Source organism: Caretta caretta, chromosome 18 (assembly GCF_965140235.1).
Source record: "Caretta caretta isolate rCarCar2 chromosome 18, rCarCar1.hap1, whole genome shotgun sequence".
Taxonomy (NCBI): Eukaryota; Metazoa; Chordata; order Testudines; family Cheloniidae; genus Caretta; species Caretta caretta.
In genome coordinates, this window is record NC_134223.1 from 19,888,138 (window position 1) to 19,904,454 (window position 16,317).

The window sequence follows — 16,317 nt, forward strand, 5'->3', positions numbered from 1 at the left end:
TTCTGTGAGGCAGACCCTGCCAAAGTAGTTCACACCTTTGTAACCTCAAGGCTAGTTTATTGCAGTTCGTTTTACTTAGCACAACAATTGAAGTCCATCCAGAAGCTTCAGCTAGTGCAAAATGCAGCAGCTCATCTCTTGAAGGTGCCATGCTGGTCTGAATGTTTGAAACCTCAGTGCTTCTCGCTCAGAACTGTTAGTCTCTAAGGTGCCACTAGTACTCCTTTTCTTTTTGCGAATACAAACTAACACGGCTGCTACTCTGAAACTTGCCTCTCTATGTTTACGATCTGTAAGGCCCTTTATGGTCTAGGACCCAGTTAAATTGGAGATCTCAGTTTCTGTATCCTGTTGTAGGAAATTAGATTATCAGGAGCCTGCGAGGATGTGTGTACTTTTTCTTTAAAATTATTTCAGGAAGCCGGGCTTGAGTGGAGTTTCCGAGGGGAGGCTGTACAGTGATCCAGAGAGAGAGTAGCTACAGGGATGATCATGTGTTCCTTATTACAAGCAGGGATAGTAGCACCACACTATTATTAAGCTTGCCTGATATTTCCCATTATTGGGACCCTTTTTTTTCGTTGCTTATAACTTCAACCATTTGGGCTTAAATTTTTCACACTGGGTGTCGGACTCAGGCTGAACGGTTTTTGAAAATTTCAGCCTCAGACTGGTCAGCCATTTCCAAGAATGAGGCCAGGGAAGAAAAAGATGTTGTTTTGCCCGTGTTAAAAAAAAATTCTGGTGACCTTTCCTTAAGCTCAAACATCCTCAGCTTTGAAGCAGAAACTTGAAATTTGGCAAGAGAGTGGTGGGCTTTGTGTCAGGGATGTGCCTTTCTCATGAAAATCTGCCATGCCAGCTGCCGGGCACAGGGGGGCGAGCAAGCCAGAACATGCTGGAGGGGAGAGGGGGCTCTGGCTAGCTCAGTCCCTGTCCCCAGCAGCCGAGCCCAGGCAGGGAGCAGGCGGCTGCTGCCTCCCATCTAGGCTGTCTCAGGCTCCATCCCATTCCCTGCCCAGCTGCCAGGGAGAGTGGCTGAATGCGCCAGGGGAGGTGCAGGGAGAGATGGACCGAGGGCCCCCCCCACACACACACAGGCAACATGGGGCAGGGAGAGTGCAGCAGCCCTGCGATGGGGGGGGGGGATATCAGTGGGCAGAGGACACGTGGGACAATCATGTCTCCTCCACTTTAGATTGTGCTCCCCCTCCCCCGCCCCATATGGGGAGGCACCAGTTGTCTAGGGCTGAGTAGGACTTTCCTTGCAATTACTGTTCTGGACTGCTGCAGGCCAGAGCTGGGGCCACGACCAGGCACCGAAACTGAGAGCAAGAAGTTTGTCCGTCCTGTGCTGTCAATGACCTAGACCTAGGCAGCATGGAGGAGGAAGCTGCCAGATTTCAACGCAGAGGACAAAAGATAGACCTGCAGGAGTTGGGGGAGTCATTTGGGACAATGAGTAGGGAAGTGGAGGAAGACTGGGACTAGGAACTGGAGTTGTGAAGGAATCTGGGACTGGCTTGGAAAGGAGACTGGGACGAGGAACTAGTGGGAAAGGGTGACAGAGGTTGGTGGGCGGAGAGATAGTTCTGATTTGTTCTTGCAGAACTGAACGTCTGTTTTTATTTACAGTAGTAAGTACTGTGCTCCTTTTTTGAACCTAATAATAGAAACAGATAAGGTGGAGATGGAGCCATATAAGTAGCTAAATAGTTAATAGAAAGCAGTTCAGAAAAGGTGACCTGTTTAGTTGTAATAGCTATATGGATACGGGAGCTCTATTTTCCTTGATCATTGTGGATGTGATCATGTGCCCCTTAAATCAGTGGAGGATCTTCACTGGGACTTGAGCAGCTTTGTAATTCAGCTGATGTTATTCTGTTTGTATATTTTTATTAGTGATGTAGACTAACAAGCTGTTTCTCTAGCTTTACTTCTTGTTTGGGGGGCCTGCAATGCAGAGAACTATAAAAGTACACTTCTCACTTGTTGATTTCCATACTTATCATTTCATCTCAAGTGAAAAAAATTCTTCCATCTCCTCTTCTTCTTCAGATCGCTGACGACCTGGGAAATGAGAAATTCTGTGCTGATGCTAATCAGACTGGCGCTGGAAATTGGCTGAAATACATCCGAGTGGCCTGTTCTTGTGATGAACAAAATCTAGCTGTATGTCCCGTTAATGACCAGGTATGCTTCTGCTCAGTTGAGCCATCACCATGTGGTTTTTTTATGGCTTTGGCAATTATCAGGTTGCTACATTCAACTGATCACTTTAACAAATACAGGTTTGCTTTGTATTTAAGGGAAAAGCAAAACATCACCATGTGGAAATTCAGAGGATATATTTACTAGGTTCCATTGAGATAAATCTGCATGCTTTTCTGAGCATCTCTGGTCTGGGAATCAAACTTGAATAAGATGAATTTAGGCTTTCTCCTGAGATATGTGATGTTTCTGGAGTTAGGGCCAAATTGACAGTACAACAGGAACAGACTTTCATCTGGTATTTTTCCTCCACTCTCTTTGAGTTTTAAGCTAATATGTGGTTCACATTTTATTTTAGGTGAACTAGCTCTCCACTCCCTACATATACTTAGGCATGGAAAGATTAGATCTTTATCAGTAAATATCAGTAAACGTCAATTTCACTGCACACACACACAAACCAACAAAAAATAAATTTCTATTAATAATAATTGAAGTTTACAGATAGGCACAGTCAGAACAATGCTGCTTGAGAATTTATGAGAGTCAAAATCCAGCAATCTGGACTTTTGAATTAGGCTTGTTACAAATAGACTAGCAAATGAAGCATAAAAACAAGTATGATCTGTTTTATGTTTTGACATGTGATGTTGATGATTTGTTTTAACAGTTTATAAAGCTTTAACTTTTTGAATCTCAATGTCTACTGTCATTAAATACTAATTTTCTGCCCACTCACATAATTTTACACAACCCTAAAAATTTCAATTGATAAAAATAAAAACAAGATCCAAACTTTGATATAATTTTTTTTCTGTGTCAGCTGCTTATTCTCTCCCCTCATCCCCCGCTCCCCTCCGCCCACACACAAACACACACTAGCCATAAAATTATGTTTGTGACATCACACTTGGTTACTGTGGAGATGATGATGGCATCACAGAGAAAGTATTATGGATTTGCATGAGGAATAAGCAGCATGAGCGGCAGGGCCGGCTCCAGGCACCAGCTTTCCAAGAAGGTGCTTGGGGCAGCATGCAGAATGGGGCCGCAGTCTGTGTCCCGCGGCAGCAATTCAGTAGCAGCTCCGCCGCTTTTCCCGCCATGGCGGCTTTTGGGCATCAGCTCCACTGCTCTTGGCGCGGCGGCAATTCGGCGGCGACTGCTTGGGGCGGCAAAATTGGTAGAGCCGCCCCCGATGAGCGGATAAACTGAAACAAAGATCCTTTTTTAGTGCACGTGCAGATATTCATACCAGTAAAATCTGAAAGAAGCAAATAATCAGATACCCAGGCAGTCTGTCTGTCTGACAGCAGACAGACACAGAACTGCTCCTAAATGGTGAGCCTGGTTCTCCTCTGTCCTGTATCTTGTGTAGTTTTGTACACCTATGCAGAGTGGGTGTAAAAATCCACCTTCTTTTTTGGTAACTCTTTACACAGTCCTAAAGATCGCACAAGGTGCAAGGCAGTGGAGAATCAGGCCCTAAGTGTTTTTTTTTTCCCAAAAAAAGTTTTGCACTTGTGTCAGCTGCTGCCTGGTTGAAAAGACAGTGTGAGTATCTCAGGTTGCTTTACTGCCACGTGGCAAGCAGAATAAAATCCCAAAGGAATCCGTTTGTAAGAGTTTTTAAGGGGGCTTGTTTGTTCCTGAAGTGACTGTCTCTGGTAGCAAATTGATATTACACTGGGACTTGAACAGAATTTATGCTATTTAAAAGTTTGTCCATAAGGTTGCACAATGTAGGACAACATGGAAATGGTGGCAAAATGAGGCTGGAGCCATTTCGTTTTCAAGACATCATGTTTCCAGTTTCCATAGCTGCAGTTTTCTTTTGTTTATTTTTATCCTTCTCTGGCACCCTTCAGACTTGGAGAGCGTTGGTAATCGAGCCCTCACAGGGATGTTATCTCTTCTTTGAGTGAGACTCAAGAAAATGACACATTTTTCTTTTCACTTTTTCTGCAAATGCTGCAAGAGAAACCTAATTACAATCAGCAGATTATCTCCAGGTTTTTTTGGAATCCAAGACAGAGGTTTATATACTTCAATCCAGAGTCACGATAGGTTTTTGTGCCCATAATTTAGCAAGATTTGTAGAACACCAGCACTTTGTCTGACTCCAAGTGGCTGAGTGGGATGTCCATTCAGCAGCTCTGATCTTTTTAAGGGCACTGGAATGGTTGGGAATCTCCTGGCCCACACGCCTCTTTTCTAGTAGGGGAAAACTGCAAAGCATTGACAGCAATCATGAAACCTGAATTCTTGTGATTAAAAAATAGATGAATGAATGGAGATCGATGCTGGTATTTCATCGCAGTTCGAACAGTAGAAAGTGCATGCTGTACATTGACAGTGATGGATAGAAAGTCTGCTCCCAAGCTGTGAACTAAGTTTTTGTCTCTATTTAAGTGGGAGGGGGAAATGGTTTCGGGGACTGTTGAGAGAGAACTAGAAACATAATAGGCATGTTGTGGAGATGTCTGTAGCACACTCTCCTGGGGGAGGAGATGTTACAAGGAATTAATACGATTTTTATGATGATATTCCCAAAGGCTGAGTCATCTTGCCTTCTAGACAGATGACAAAGTCTCGCTAGGATTAATTATCTAGTTTTTGTAAAGCGCTTGGAAGATTAAAAAATCGAAATGGGTACACGAGAAACAATTAGATCTGGGGATTTATAAGACCTCAAATTGAGTAAAGTTCAGGTCCATGGTGTTGATTCAGGCGTATCTCAATGAGAAGTGCAATACTAATAATATTCCTACCTAGTATTGTCGATAGGCATTTGGAGGCATAAAAGGATGAACCGTGAGGGAGAATATATTTCTAACATGCATGTTACTAAGGAGGACATTACAAGAGACTCTTCAGTAGAAATGGAAGCCAAAATATTGCTCTGAGTCTGACATAGAGATGGGCACGCCCATTCATATAAAATGAGAATTGACTTTTCACTTTTCACACAACGCTTGACCCAATCCAAAATCCAAACTTAGTGAAGTTTGAAATATTTCCATCAACTTTTTCTCATTCATATTTTAACATGCTCCTACAGAGCTTGACTTTGGAGATGAGTGGCAATGGGAAAGCCAAAATACTGCAATATTTGTAGCCTGATTCCTAGACCAACATGGTCTGGATGAGCTTTTGGATAAAAGCATCCAAATTTTGGGTTGTTTATATAAAATGGACTCCTGATTGCTGTGATGCCCATCTACTACTCATCATGAACCCTCTTGAAACAAGAACCCTTATAACCAAGAGCCTTACATTTGTCATCAGCTCCATGCCTTACATCAAGAGCTGCTCTATGCATTTTGTAGCACATGGAGCTGAATTCCATATCTCAGTTTCAGAGAGTGACAGGATAAATATCATAGAAGCCATTCCATTTCCCCTTACCTATTACCTAGACCTTTACAGTCCTTCATTCTGTGCAGATTATACAGGTCTCCAAGCAGGCTACAAATGGTCTGATTTCCTTTTAGTGCATCCCACAGATTATTTGAGCTCAGCCTATTACATTAATTCATATCTTTGGGACTCCCAATAGATTCAGCAGCTCCAGTGCATTGGATACACAGTCTAATACCTTCTCACACCGCCTTATACCTTACTAGCCTTGTCTCCAGGTAGTTCTGTTCACTCCCTGCCTTAAAAAATATAGTTTCGCCCAACTGTCTATTCAAGCAACTCTACTTGTGTAACAAAAAGGTCCTTTACCAGGAATTTGAAAAAGCCATTTCCAGTTTCTGAAATAACCAGTGTAGCCACTGTAATAAATACAAACAACCAAGAGCGGTTGTTGGAGTGGGATGAGGACTTCCAAGGTCGGGCTTCTTGCAAAGATATTTTAGACTAAATAAAAGAGAGTAGAAATATACCAATTTGATGTTAATGTACATTTTTTTTTCTGTTTGAAATATTAACCTTTAGACTACTGGCCTTTTCTAAGCATGCCAGATTAATGGTTTGATTGAGAGCAACGTGTATATATTTTGCCAACAGCTAGAGGGCTAAATGATTATTTGTATCACATTTGATTTTAAGACCAATTAATTGCATCTCTTTTCCTTCATCTGGAGCTTCTTGGTTGTGCATAGTTTCAATTTATGTAGCCGTCTGATTAGAAAGAACTGCTGTATTGCACTCACACCAGACCTGCTTTCTCTACCTTCTGTTACATTCTAGCCATTTCCTGTGTATTTGCTTTATTATAAATTCACTAAAACATACATCAAAAAAGGTGGCAAAATGGTTATTCAAGAAGAGGGAAATAAAAAGGCCCCAGAATGTAACTAGATGGTAGGCATTTCAAAGTGTTTTCTCCCTCCAGCCTCTTTCCTGAAGCAATGAAGACTTTTAGGTCAGGCCAGCTGGTAGGAATAAAAAGATCCAGTGTACAAAGTGCAGCAGACAATGGTGATTGATAACCAGAAGTTCCAGACACTTATGTGAAAAAATCATAGGCATAACAACATCGAGGTCAGGATGTACTTTTTCTCAAGCAGCTCATTATGACAATCTGTGGGCAGCAATAGGTCTTACAATATTTGGGATAATCAGCAGCTCATTGAAATCCTTGTAGGCTTTATTATCATTATTATCATCAATTTTAACATTTACATGGGGGAAATACCAGTAAGAGTGTCCATGCTGGATTAATATTATTACTTTCCCCCCTTCCCGTTCTCCACACCATCTTAAAAACAAAATGCAAACACAATTTTCTTTTCTTGGAAAAATTCAAACTCTTGCCATTATCTAAGTGTGACTCTGTTTTGCATAATCGCTAGTGGATAGTCTGGCCTGAAGAGTTTCAGTACATACAGATAGGTCTAGGATTTGCACCTGAAGTTGCTTTAATGTTAGGGGGGGAAAAACAGGAATATGAAATGAAGAAGTAACAGAAAAGAAAAAAATAACAAACCTACCTCTCAGGGCTGAAGTATCAATCTCAGTTAATGTGAAAATATCTATAAGCCAATTCCTGCTCCCACTGAATTGAACGGGAATAGGGTCAAATCATTGCAACTAGCCAAAGTTGTCTTTTGGATGAGAAGAAAATGTTATATTTTGAATTTTAGCCAATTTAAGGTTCCTAGTCACTGTACACTCACTAGACACCAAAATGCAGGTTTAGGAATTTCTAATCCTACCCATCAGAACCATTAGGGTACTGAGCAAAATAATGAAGACACACTCTAGACTTCCAAGTGCATTTTAAATTACATTGTGGCTAGTTAAAGCCTCTATAGTTAGACTCTCACTTACACTGATGTGGAAAATCATATTTCGCTCTTCACTCTGCCTGACACTTATTAGAATTCAGTGTAAATAAAATAATAATTAACATTCAGATAAGGTTTGATCTTGCAATACTTATGCCTATGGGTAATTAATGCTGCTCACATGCATGGACTCATATGCATATATGTTTGTAGAGTTGGGGCCATAGTGGTTTACTGGCATTAATCCTCCCAGTTATCAGGTGTTATACATTTATCATATCAGATTATCAGTGCTGTGGTCACACTTCTTCCTTATGCACTATAAACTGTGAATAATTCTCTGGGGTGTGATTCTGCAAGGTCCTGAGCACCATCAGTATCCATCTCATAAGAATTTAGGCGGCTCAGAACTTAATAGGCTCAAGCCCTAAAACATCAAGTAGCTCACGAAAGCTCATGCTCAAATAAATTGGTTAGTCTCTAAGGTGCCACAAGTACTCCTTTTCTTTTTGCGAATACAGACTAACACGGCTGTTACTCTGAAACCTATCAAGCAGAATGTGACTTTTCAAAGTGAATGAACATTTTCAATTTCTGCCTAACAAACAAGTGAATGTTAATTTCTTGGGTACAGCCTGGTGCACATTCTATCTACAAATGGGGACTCAGGCTAGATGGAGAAAGGTTCAACCACACCCATTCAGTAGGCATGCAAAGATTAATCTTTTTTATTTAAACATATAAAGAAAACAAAAGCTCTGTAATAAAAGATTACCCACAAAATAACTAAACATCATGGTGCTGATGAAAGCCAGGGCAAGCTTTTAATCAAAACCATTTGCTGTCCAGACAAAAATAAGACATGTTTTCATTGGGACGTGGTCCTTTTCACTCTTATTTGTGCATACATCGGACTGAGCTCTGATCTCATCGACACCCATGTGAAGCAGGAACAGCTTCAATAATGCCAAGAGAATTATTCTGGGTTTACAGACGCGTGACTAAGAGCAGCATGTGGATTGCTGAACATTTTCTTAACTTCTTCTAAAGGAAATTGTTGCTCTTCTTCAGAGACACTAGTTGTAACATTTTATCCTCCAGTCCCATTTTAAAACCAATTCTCCAAATATGAATTGTAGCATGATGGTTTTGAAGCTAATTCTTACTGGGCCAATATACATCCAAGCAAAAGCAAAATACACCATCCCAGTCCTGAAGTACTTACCCAATACTGACTCAGGCAAAACCACACTGGAGTGGTGTAATTTACATACATCTGACTGCATCTTTAGGTCAACAGCACTTAGAAATACTTTTAGTGTTGGTCACATAATTTCTAATATAACTAACTACATGAAAGAGAGAATAAAACTACAGCAGTAATTCTCCGTTTAAATTGTCTCAAACTGTGTACATCGCTTCTGTATCACGCTGATGCAATTAGTGGGTGCGCTTTTTGATCTTGGGCTGAACACTGCAGCTGTTTTCTCAGTTCTGTGATGTATGCCTTTCTTAAAAGTAGAAAAATGCCACCACGCTGAAGCTTAAGTAAATAGCAGCCATCACTCATGCAACAGGTAAACAATGCTGTTTCTAATGAAAGATACTTGAATAACGAGGTAGTACTCAGACGTATGTTGTTCACTCCACGTTTCATCTTTGTCTATTGCATGGATATTGAAAACAGTTAGACAATTACCACATTGTTTTTAAATGTCTGTCTGTTTCACGAATACTCTTTTCATAGAAAATATGTACAGCCTTTGACTACACTGTGATGTAGTGTTAATGAGATGGGACTTAGAATTCTGCATAATCAGTGATTGTACTAAATGATTTTTAATATGCTGCAAAATGTTGTATGCTACTCAGAGTGAGGTTCCCCCTAGATATCCCCAACACCAGGCTATCATCCTTAGAAACAGCTTGAGAAACACAGTTTTTAAGAGGAAAAAATAAAAGGACCTCATAAAAGTGCCTGGTCCAAAAGCCCATTGAAGTCACTGGGAGTCTTTCCTTTGTGCTGTGGTTCGGGCCCCAAAAGAACATAAATTTGTCTCTTTTTATTAATAAGCCATATCTAGCCAGAAATCCTTAGGAAAATCAAGAAGTGCAAACAGGAGTGTAACATTTTCAAGTCTCTGGGAAAGCATTGCTCTAAAACTATATTTTTGTACTTTCTTCTCATGCTAAATATCATTAGCTGGCCATTAATATCTGTTTGGTGTTTAAAATGTTAATGGTGACGTCTTCTGATGTAAGAAAAATGAAAAAGAAAATTAATAGGACTTTGATGAAAGTGCAGAATATCAATTATTTCAAAAATATGATCTTTTATGTACTATTTAATCGGATATGTTTCAGTTCATAGCAAACAAAAGGGAAAGAGTTTTAAACACAGCAGTAGTTTTAATTAATTCAGAATTTCAGTAGCACAATTGCAAGATGAAGTTAATTATTATAAGGAAGAATATGATAAAATGAATGTGACTCCTGCAGATTCTAGCTCTTTTCAGAGTAATTAATCGATCTTGTATTTTTACATTTCTTGATTGTTACTGTTTACGTCAGCTGTTTTTTGTTTTTGAAAACATATGGAAGGGAGCAAACATGATGATGATGATATATTGAATTAGATTTAATGTGATTATTACATTGATTATTACAGTTTTGAAGATACGGGGTGAAATCCTGGCCCCAATGAAAGAAATGAGAGTGTAAGTATTGACTTCACTGTGGCCCGGATTTCACTCATGATCTTAGACCATCTGCTGTTTATATCTATGTACAAAACAGAGTGTCTGTGGACTAGATATTCCTGAAGATTTTGCTCTATTTGTCAGCACTGGGTTGGTTTTGGATTATTGGCTCAGAGAGGTATACTCATTAGTAGGTATATTGGATTTCAGAATTTTTCTTGGTTCACTGACATAGATGTGAGTAAGTGGCACTAAATTATCAATTTTGTACCTATTGGGACTAACCCTAAGGTCTTTCCTCTGATAATTCTTACTCTGGCAAAACTTCCATTGAGCTCACTGGGAGTCTTGACTGTATAATGACTGATCTGAAAACTGAGCAAGATGTTCAGTATGTGGCTCATCGTGTCTGTTGCATGAGACAGGAAAGAAATAAGCATTATGTGAAAATGAAGAAGAGTCTTTTCTGAAAAAAGTAACACTCCGTATCAACTGTAGTTTTTCTTTGGAGTCTATCCAGAATGCAAATAATTGTGGTTTGTGTATAATGATTAAGCATATTCTCCCAGGGGTATGTTCGCCTCTCAACATTACATATTTTTAAAAAATAAGGATGTGTGGCCTGGCTATAGAGCCTTTAGTTCGAGGATCTCAGAGCATTTTACAGCGAGAGGCCCTGATCCTGCAAGTAGCTCTGCATAGGCTGACCCTCTGAGCCCGCACACTGTCCCATTGACTTGGAGGATCAGAGCTATTGTAGATCTGGGAAGCAGTTAGTCGCAATCCAAGCAGTGAAATTTTGTTGAGAAGTTTGCAATGATTCAAAACAAGCTAAATCTGGAAAATGTAAGAATAGGATACTAGTCAATTTCAGATGGATTTTATTTTTCCCCTTTGCTATTTGATATCATGTCCATGTTACTGATAAAAATTCCAAGTTAAAGAACAGAACTTAAAACAGCTTTTGTGTTAGGACTCATTGGTCTGCTGGGACTGTAATATTAATTCTTGAATTAATCTCTGGCTGAAGTTATAGGACTTTTAAAATAAAGGAGCACAAATAGAGACAATTGGGGAAATCAAATACATTGTCTTAAATGTATTTAGCAATAATGGAAATTGTTTTTTATTTTTGCCTGCCATGATTTATTCTGTATTAGTTGATCTTCATAATTGGGATTTTTCTTGCAGTTCAAATAACAATTTTTTGAATCTCAGGCCTTTTAATGAAGAAAGAGCTGTGAAAATAAAACCCTCCGCCTGTTTGAAACTTAGACTGCTGGCTGTATAACCCAAACTTCCTTTTCCTTTGATTTGCAGCAATGTTGTAGTCTCTATTACATGCATAATGTAGGGAGGGTCTCCAGAGAGAACAGTCCTCACCGATAAGATTAGGGGGAGTGTCTCAAACTTGAGTTTAGATAATCGAGAAAGGATCACTAAAGAAATCCCTCTGTACGAGAGATGCACAGAATGATGATGCAGTAGTCAGGATGGTCCTTCAGTGCATGAGCTATCACAAGGCCTGAAATACCAGCTGCCTCTCTTTATGTATAGAGGATGGCTTTTGTCACCAGCTCCTCTGATACTGGGGTACCTTATTGGAAAGCTTTAAACTTAACTCAAGTCACTGAATTGATGCACATTACCCAGAGAAAACAGGTTAGACAATTAATTTCTTATTTCTTTTTTAACTTCTTGCCTATACTGGACTGTTTTTCTTTTCTTGTTATTGTTGGCACTTTTGTTTTCATTCAGTTCCTTGTTTTGATATGCTTAGTGTCTTGAAACTGATCATAATGTTTAAGGAAAAGGAGTACTTGTGGCACCTTAGAGAGGAACAAATTTATTTGAGCATAAGCTTTCATGAGCTGCAGCATTCGATGAAGTGAGCTGTAGCTCACGAAAGCTGATGCTCAAATAAATTTGTTCGTCTCTAAGGTGCCACAAGTCCTCCTTTTCCTTTTGCGAATACAGACTAACACGGCTGCTACTCTGAAACCCATAATGTTTAAGATAATCATGTTAAGCAGTATTTAGGTCTTTTATTTCCAAGTTCGGTTGATGGCAGATTTAGGAATATGCATGCAAAATTGGTAGAAGGAGGTTGGGATGAGATGGCCTTAAAACAACTGTTAAATGAAAAGCAGCGAGAGTTGCTATGCAAGGAAGGGGTGAAGAGAGAGTGCCTGTAGCTTTTGGTATTTATTTACAAGCTTTTATTTTAGTTGGTAAAGGCTGCCCCCTAATGGGACAACTCAGAAGGCATAATAATGCACCCCCCACAACTAAACTACGAGGTGTGCTGTTGAAAGAACATCAGTGCTGTTAAAGTCACTAAAAATAAGAAAAGTAATGGCCTGCTCTTTCTCCCTTATGTTTAGGCCAGCCAAATATATTTTTCAACAAAAACATATATAAAGTTAATTGAATAATCAAAATGTATTGAATCGAAGCTATATCCCTGAATGCTATTTATTACTGCAGATAATGTGTGAGGATATCTTACTGAATAGTAAGGGCTGACAAGTGATTAAAAAAATGAATTGTGCTGTTAAAACAATGATAGAATACCATTTATTTAAATATTTTGGATGTTTTTCTACATTTTCGAATATATTGATTTCCATTACAACACGGACTACAAAGTGTACAGTGCTCACTGTGTATTATTGTTTTTATTTCAAATATTTGCACTGTAAAAAACAAAAGAAATAGTATTTTTCAGTTCACCTAATACAAGTACTGTAGTGCAGTCTCTATCATGAAAGTTGAACTTACACATGTAGAATTATGTGCAAAAAATAACTGCATTCAAAAATAAAACAATGTAACACTTTAGAGTCTACAAATCCACTCAGTCCTACTTCAGCCAATCCCTCAGCAAAACATTGTTTTGTTTCTGAGTGCAGTTATGTAACAAAAAATCCCTACATTTGTAAGTTAGACTTTCACAATAAAGAGATTGTACTACAGTACTTGTATAAGGTGAATTGAAAAATACTATTTCTTTTGTTTATCATTTTTACAGTGTAAATATTTGTAATAAAAAATAATATAAAGTGAGCACTGTACACTTTGTATTCTGTGTTGTATTAGAAATCAATGTATTTGAAAATGTAGAAAAACACCTGAAAATATTTAATAATTTTCAATTGGTATTCTATTGATTAACAGTATGATTAATCGCGATTAATTTGTTTTAATTGCAATTAATTTTTTGAGTTAATCATGTGAATTAACTGCGATTAATCGACAGCCCTAGTCATGATAAACTAAAAGTTATGTACTTAGTAAATACATTTTTCCAGTTTATTCTCTTTCTTTAACAGGATAAAAAATATGAATCATAGTGTAAGGTGATATCTGATGCTGACACATTGGGCCAATTCTTTCCTCAGACAAAACTTTTTCTTTGCTTCAGGAGAACCAGGTCCTGAATGTGTAATGTAATATGGTTATATTTCAATGCAGTTCTTAGATTGTATCAAGTTAAACTGACAAGCAAACAGAAAAGAGGAACAACAGACAAGAGATAAGCAAGATATTATTTCCCCCTAAATGTAATTACTCCCAGGATCACACCCCTGCATAAACTCCTCCACCATATACGTTATTAATAAATAATCTCGTACTTGAGAGAGTTAAGTGGCATATGGTAAACTACCATGTCTGTTTCAGAGGGGTAGCCATGTTAGTCTGTACCAGTAAAACCAATGAGGAGTCCTTGTGGCACCTTAGAGACTAACACATTTATTTGGGCATAAACTTTCGTGGGCTAGAACTCACTTCATCAGATGCATGGGAATGGGCCATATCCACCCTAATTGAATTGGCCTTGTTAGCACTGACCCTCCCCCCACTTGGTAAGGCAACTTCTATCTTTTCATGTGCTGTATATTTATACCTGCTTACTGTATTTTCCACTCCATGCATCTGATGAAGTGGGTTATATCCCGCAAAAGCTTATGCCCAAATAAATTTGTTGGTCTCTAAGGTACCACAAGGACTCCTCGTTGTTTTTACCATGTCTGTGTTCATCTGTAATGTGGAATATTAATTAATTTATGTACCTGAGATTTTTTGATCTCACTAAGGATTCATTCTGGAAAAAAACCTTAGATGAGTAACGGTATTCAACTTTACCCCACTGAACTCAATGAGAGTCCTTATGGGAGTAAAAATAGTAATTTATGTAAGTTTTGGCATGATCAGATCCTGAAACAATGAAGGCCCAACTCATTTGAGGTACTGAGCTCTCATTGACTTCAGCTGGGGTTGCAGATGCTCAGAACTCCTGGGAATTTGGCCATTCTTGTGTATTGTAGTGTCTGTACGGAGAAATGAAAGAGACTTTGTGAATAAATATTCATCCTAGGGATATTGATCAGTACACACCATTAGACTTATAGGAATTCTGTATGTTCGTTTCCTACTGAAACAGTTGATTAGCAAAGATTGAGTTATTATTGTTACTAAATCAGTGAACTATGAAAATGCTGAATAAAATCTAGCTTATACTCAGAAAAGGAAATTGTATGGGAAGTGGGGGAGGGAGACTTATCATTGATTAACTTGAAAAAAGAAAATTCTTATGAGCCTGTTATGTAAAACATCATGGTATTTATTCACCCTTACTAAAAGGATTGCCAGTGCTAACAAAACCTTGCAATTGACTTTTAAGGTTAATAGCTAATAGCCATTGAATTCTCAGGTATTGCTATTAGAACACAGCAATGTCCAGCAAACTCTTTGGAAAATTGGAAACCTTCTTGACCACACATCCAAGGTTCAGAACTTCTTGAACCTTTTCTCCTGGCATATTCCCTTTCTCCTTTGCCAAGGACCCCAGCTCAACCCCCACTATTAGCTTCCTTCTAACACTCCCCTTTCTGTGCTTTATTCTTTGCTGCTTCTTTCGTTAGGTGACCCCCCAAACTTTGATTATTGGGGGTCCACCCTCCCTCGGTCAACTCGCTCCTAAAAACTTTTTCCTGTGTTGCCCACAAGAAGTAAGTGTGTGTATGTGTGTGTGTGTGTAAAATACAATTAATTAATTAAAATAAATAAATGCAATGGAACCTCAGGCACACATACCAAAAGTAACAATGTGATCTTTTTACTGTAACCTTCACCCTTCCTCACCTCCTTGTTTGTTACTCTCAGTTATTGCGTCACATCGAATGAAACTGACGGGAATCTGCATGGGTGCAGATGTCTGCCCAGATGTAATAATCTGCAGAAGGTGGGCCATAGACTGTCAGCTTATAAATTCATGCTTTTCTTACTCGTCCTGTAAAGACTCTAACAGACTTTTGGATACTGCATAATAAATAATAGTGCACACAACATAGTGTACTTAATAAACAGTACCTGCCATGTGTTGACGCACACGTATTGCTTACATCATTATAGTCTTTTGTCTCTTGGATTCAATGAATGTTCATCTTGTATAAATAAAACAAGTGCTATTCCCCTCTAATAAATGTATCCCTAGGTTTCTGTTCAGGTTTATGCCTAATCCAGAAGTGGTCAAAGCTCACATGAGTGCAGGAGATCTCTGTAAGTTCTTTCAGACCATTTGAGCCCTGTGTTATGCAGTTTAAGTGGAGGCTTAAGTAGTGTACAGGACTGTTTGTGGGCTCTGCCCTTGAATGAATGCCTTCTATGTTCCCCTGATGATGCTTCAGTTCAGCAAGACCGATACCTAAGAGGTGCAGTATTGTACTCGCCAAATTCCAAAATGTTTGGCCTATAGAGTACCAAGTTTGGCTGACAATATTTTGAATAGGGACAGAATGGCATAAGGGATTTGTGAAGAGATACTGCATCTTTAAGGGCCACATACTCAGATAGTGTACATTGGTGTAGCTCCATTGACTTCTGGGGAGCTACGCTAATTTAGATCAGCTGAAGAACTGGACCTCTGAGCACCAGCCTGACTCTGGCCTTGGCAGGCAGGGACCAAAACTAGTTCTCTGTCAATGTTGTTTTCCATTTACATTAACAAGTATCAGTTCAGTAACCTTATGGGGGTGGGGGGAGGAAGTTTTTTGTGTAATCTGGATAAGAGAGGCTCTTACTGTAAATACTACTTTATCATTCAAACCGCATGAAACTCTGACACACGTAGAGGATAAATAAAGGCAGAGAAACAGCTCTCGGTAGCA

General features: G+C 39.0%; 1 protein-coding gene across 5 annotated transcripts in view; it reads left to right on the forward strand.

The window, feature by feature from the left end:
• Window positions 1-16,317, forward strand: part of PRDM16 (PR/SET domain 16) — a 440,044-nt gene that overhangs the window by 365,841 nt on the left and 57,886 nt on the right. For 4 of the 5 annotated variants that reach the window (XM_048824857.2, XM_048824858.2, XM_048824859.2 and 1 more), the window contains one exon: window positions 2,059-2,193. In XM_048824857.2, coding sequence (XP_048680814.1) covers window positions 2,059-2,193 — 135 coding nt within the window. Of the gene's footprint in view, window positions 1-2,058; window positions 2,194-11,669; window positions 11,810-16,317 lie in introns of those variants that run through there. The other variant, XM_075121184.1, reaches the window with a different exon arrangement.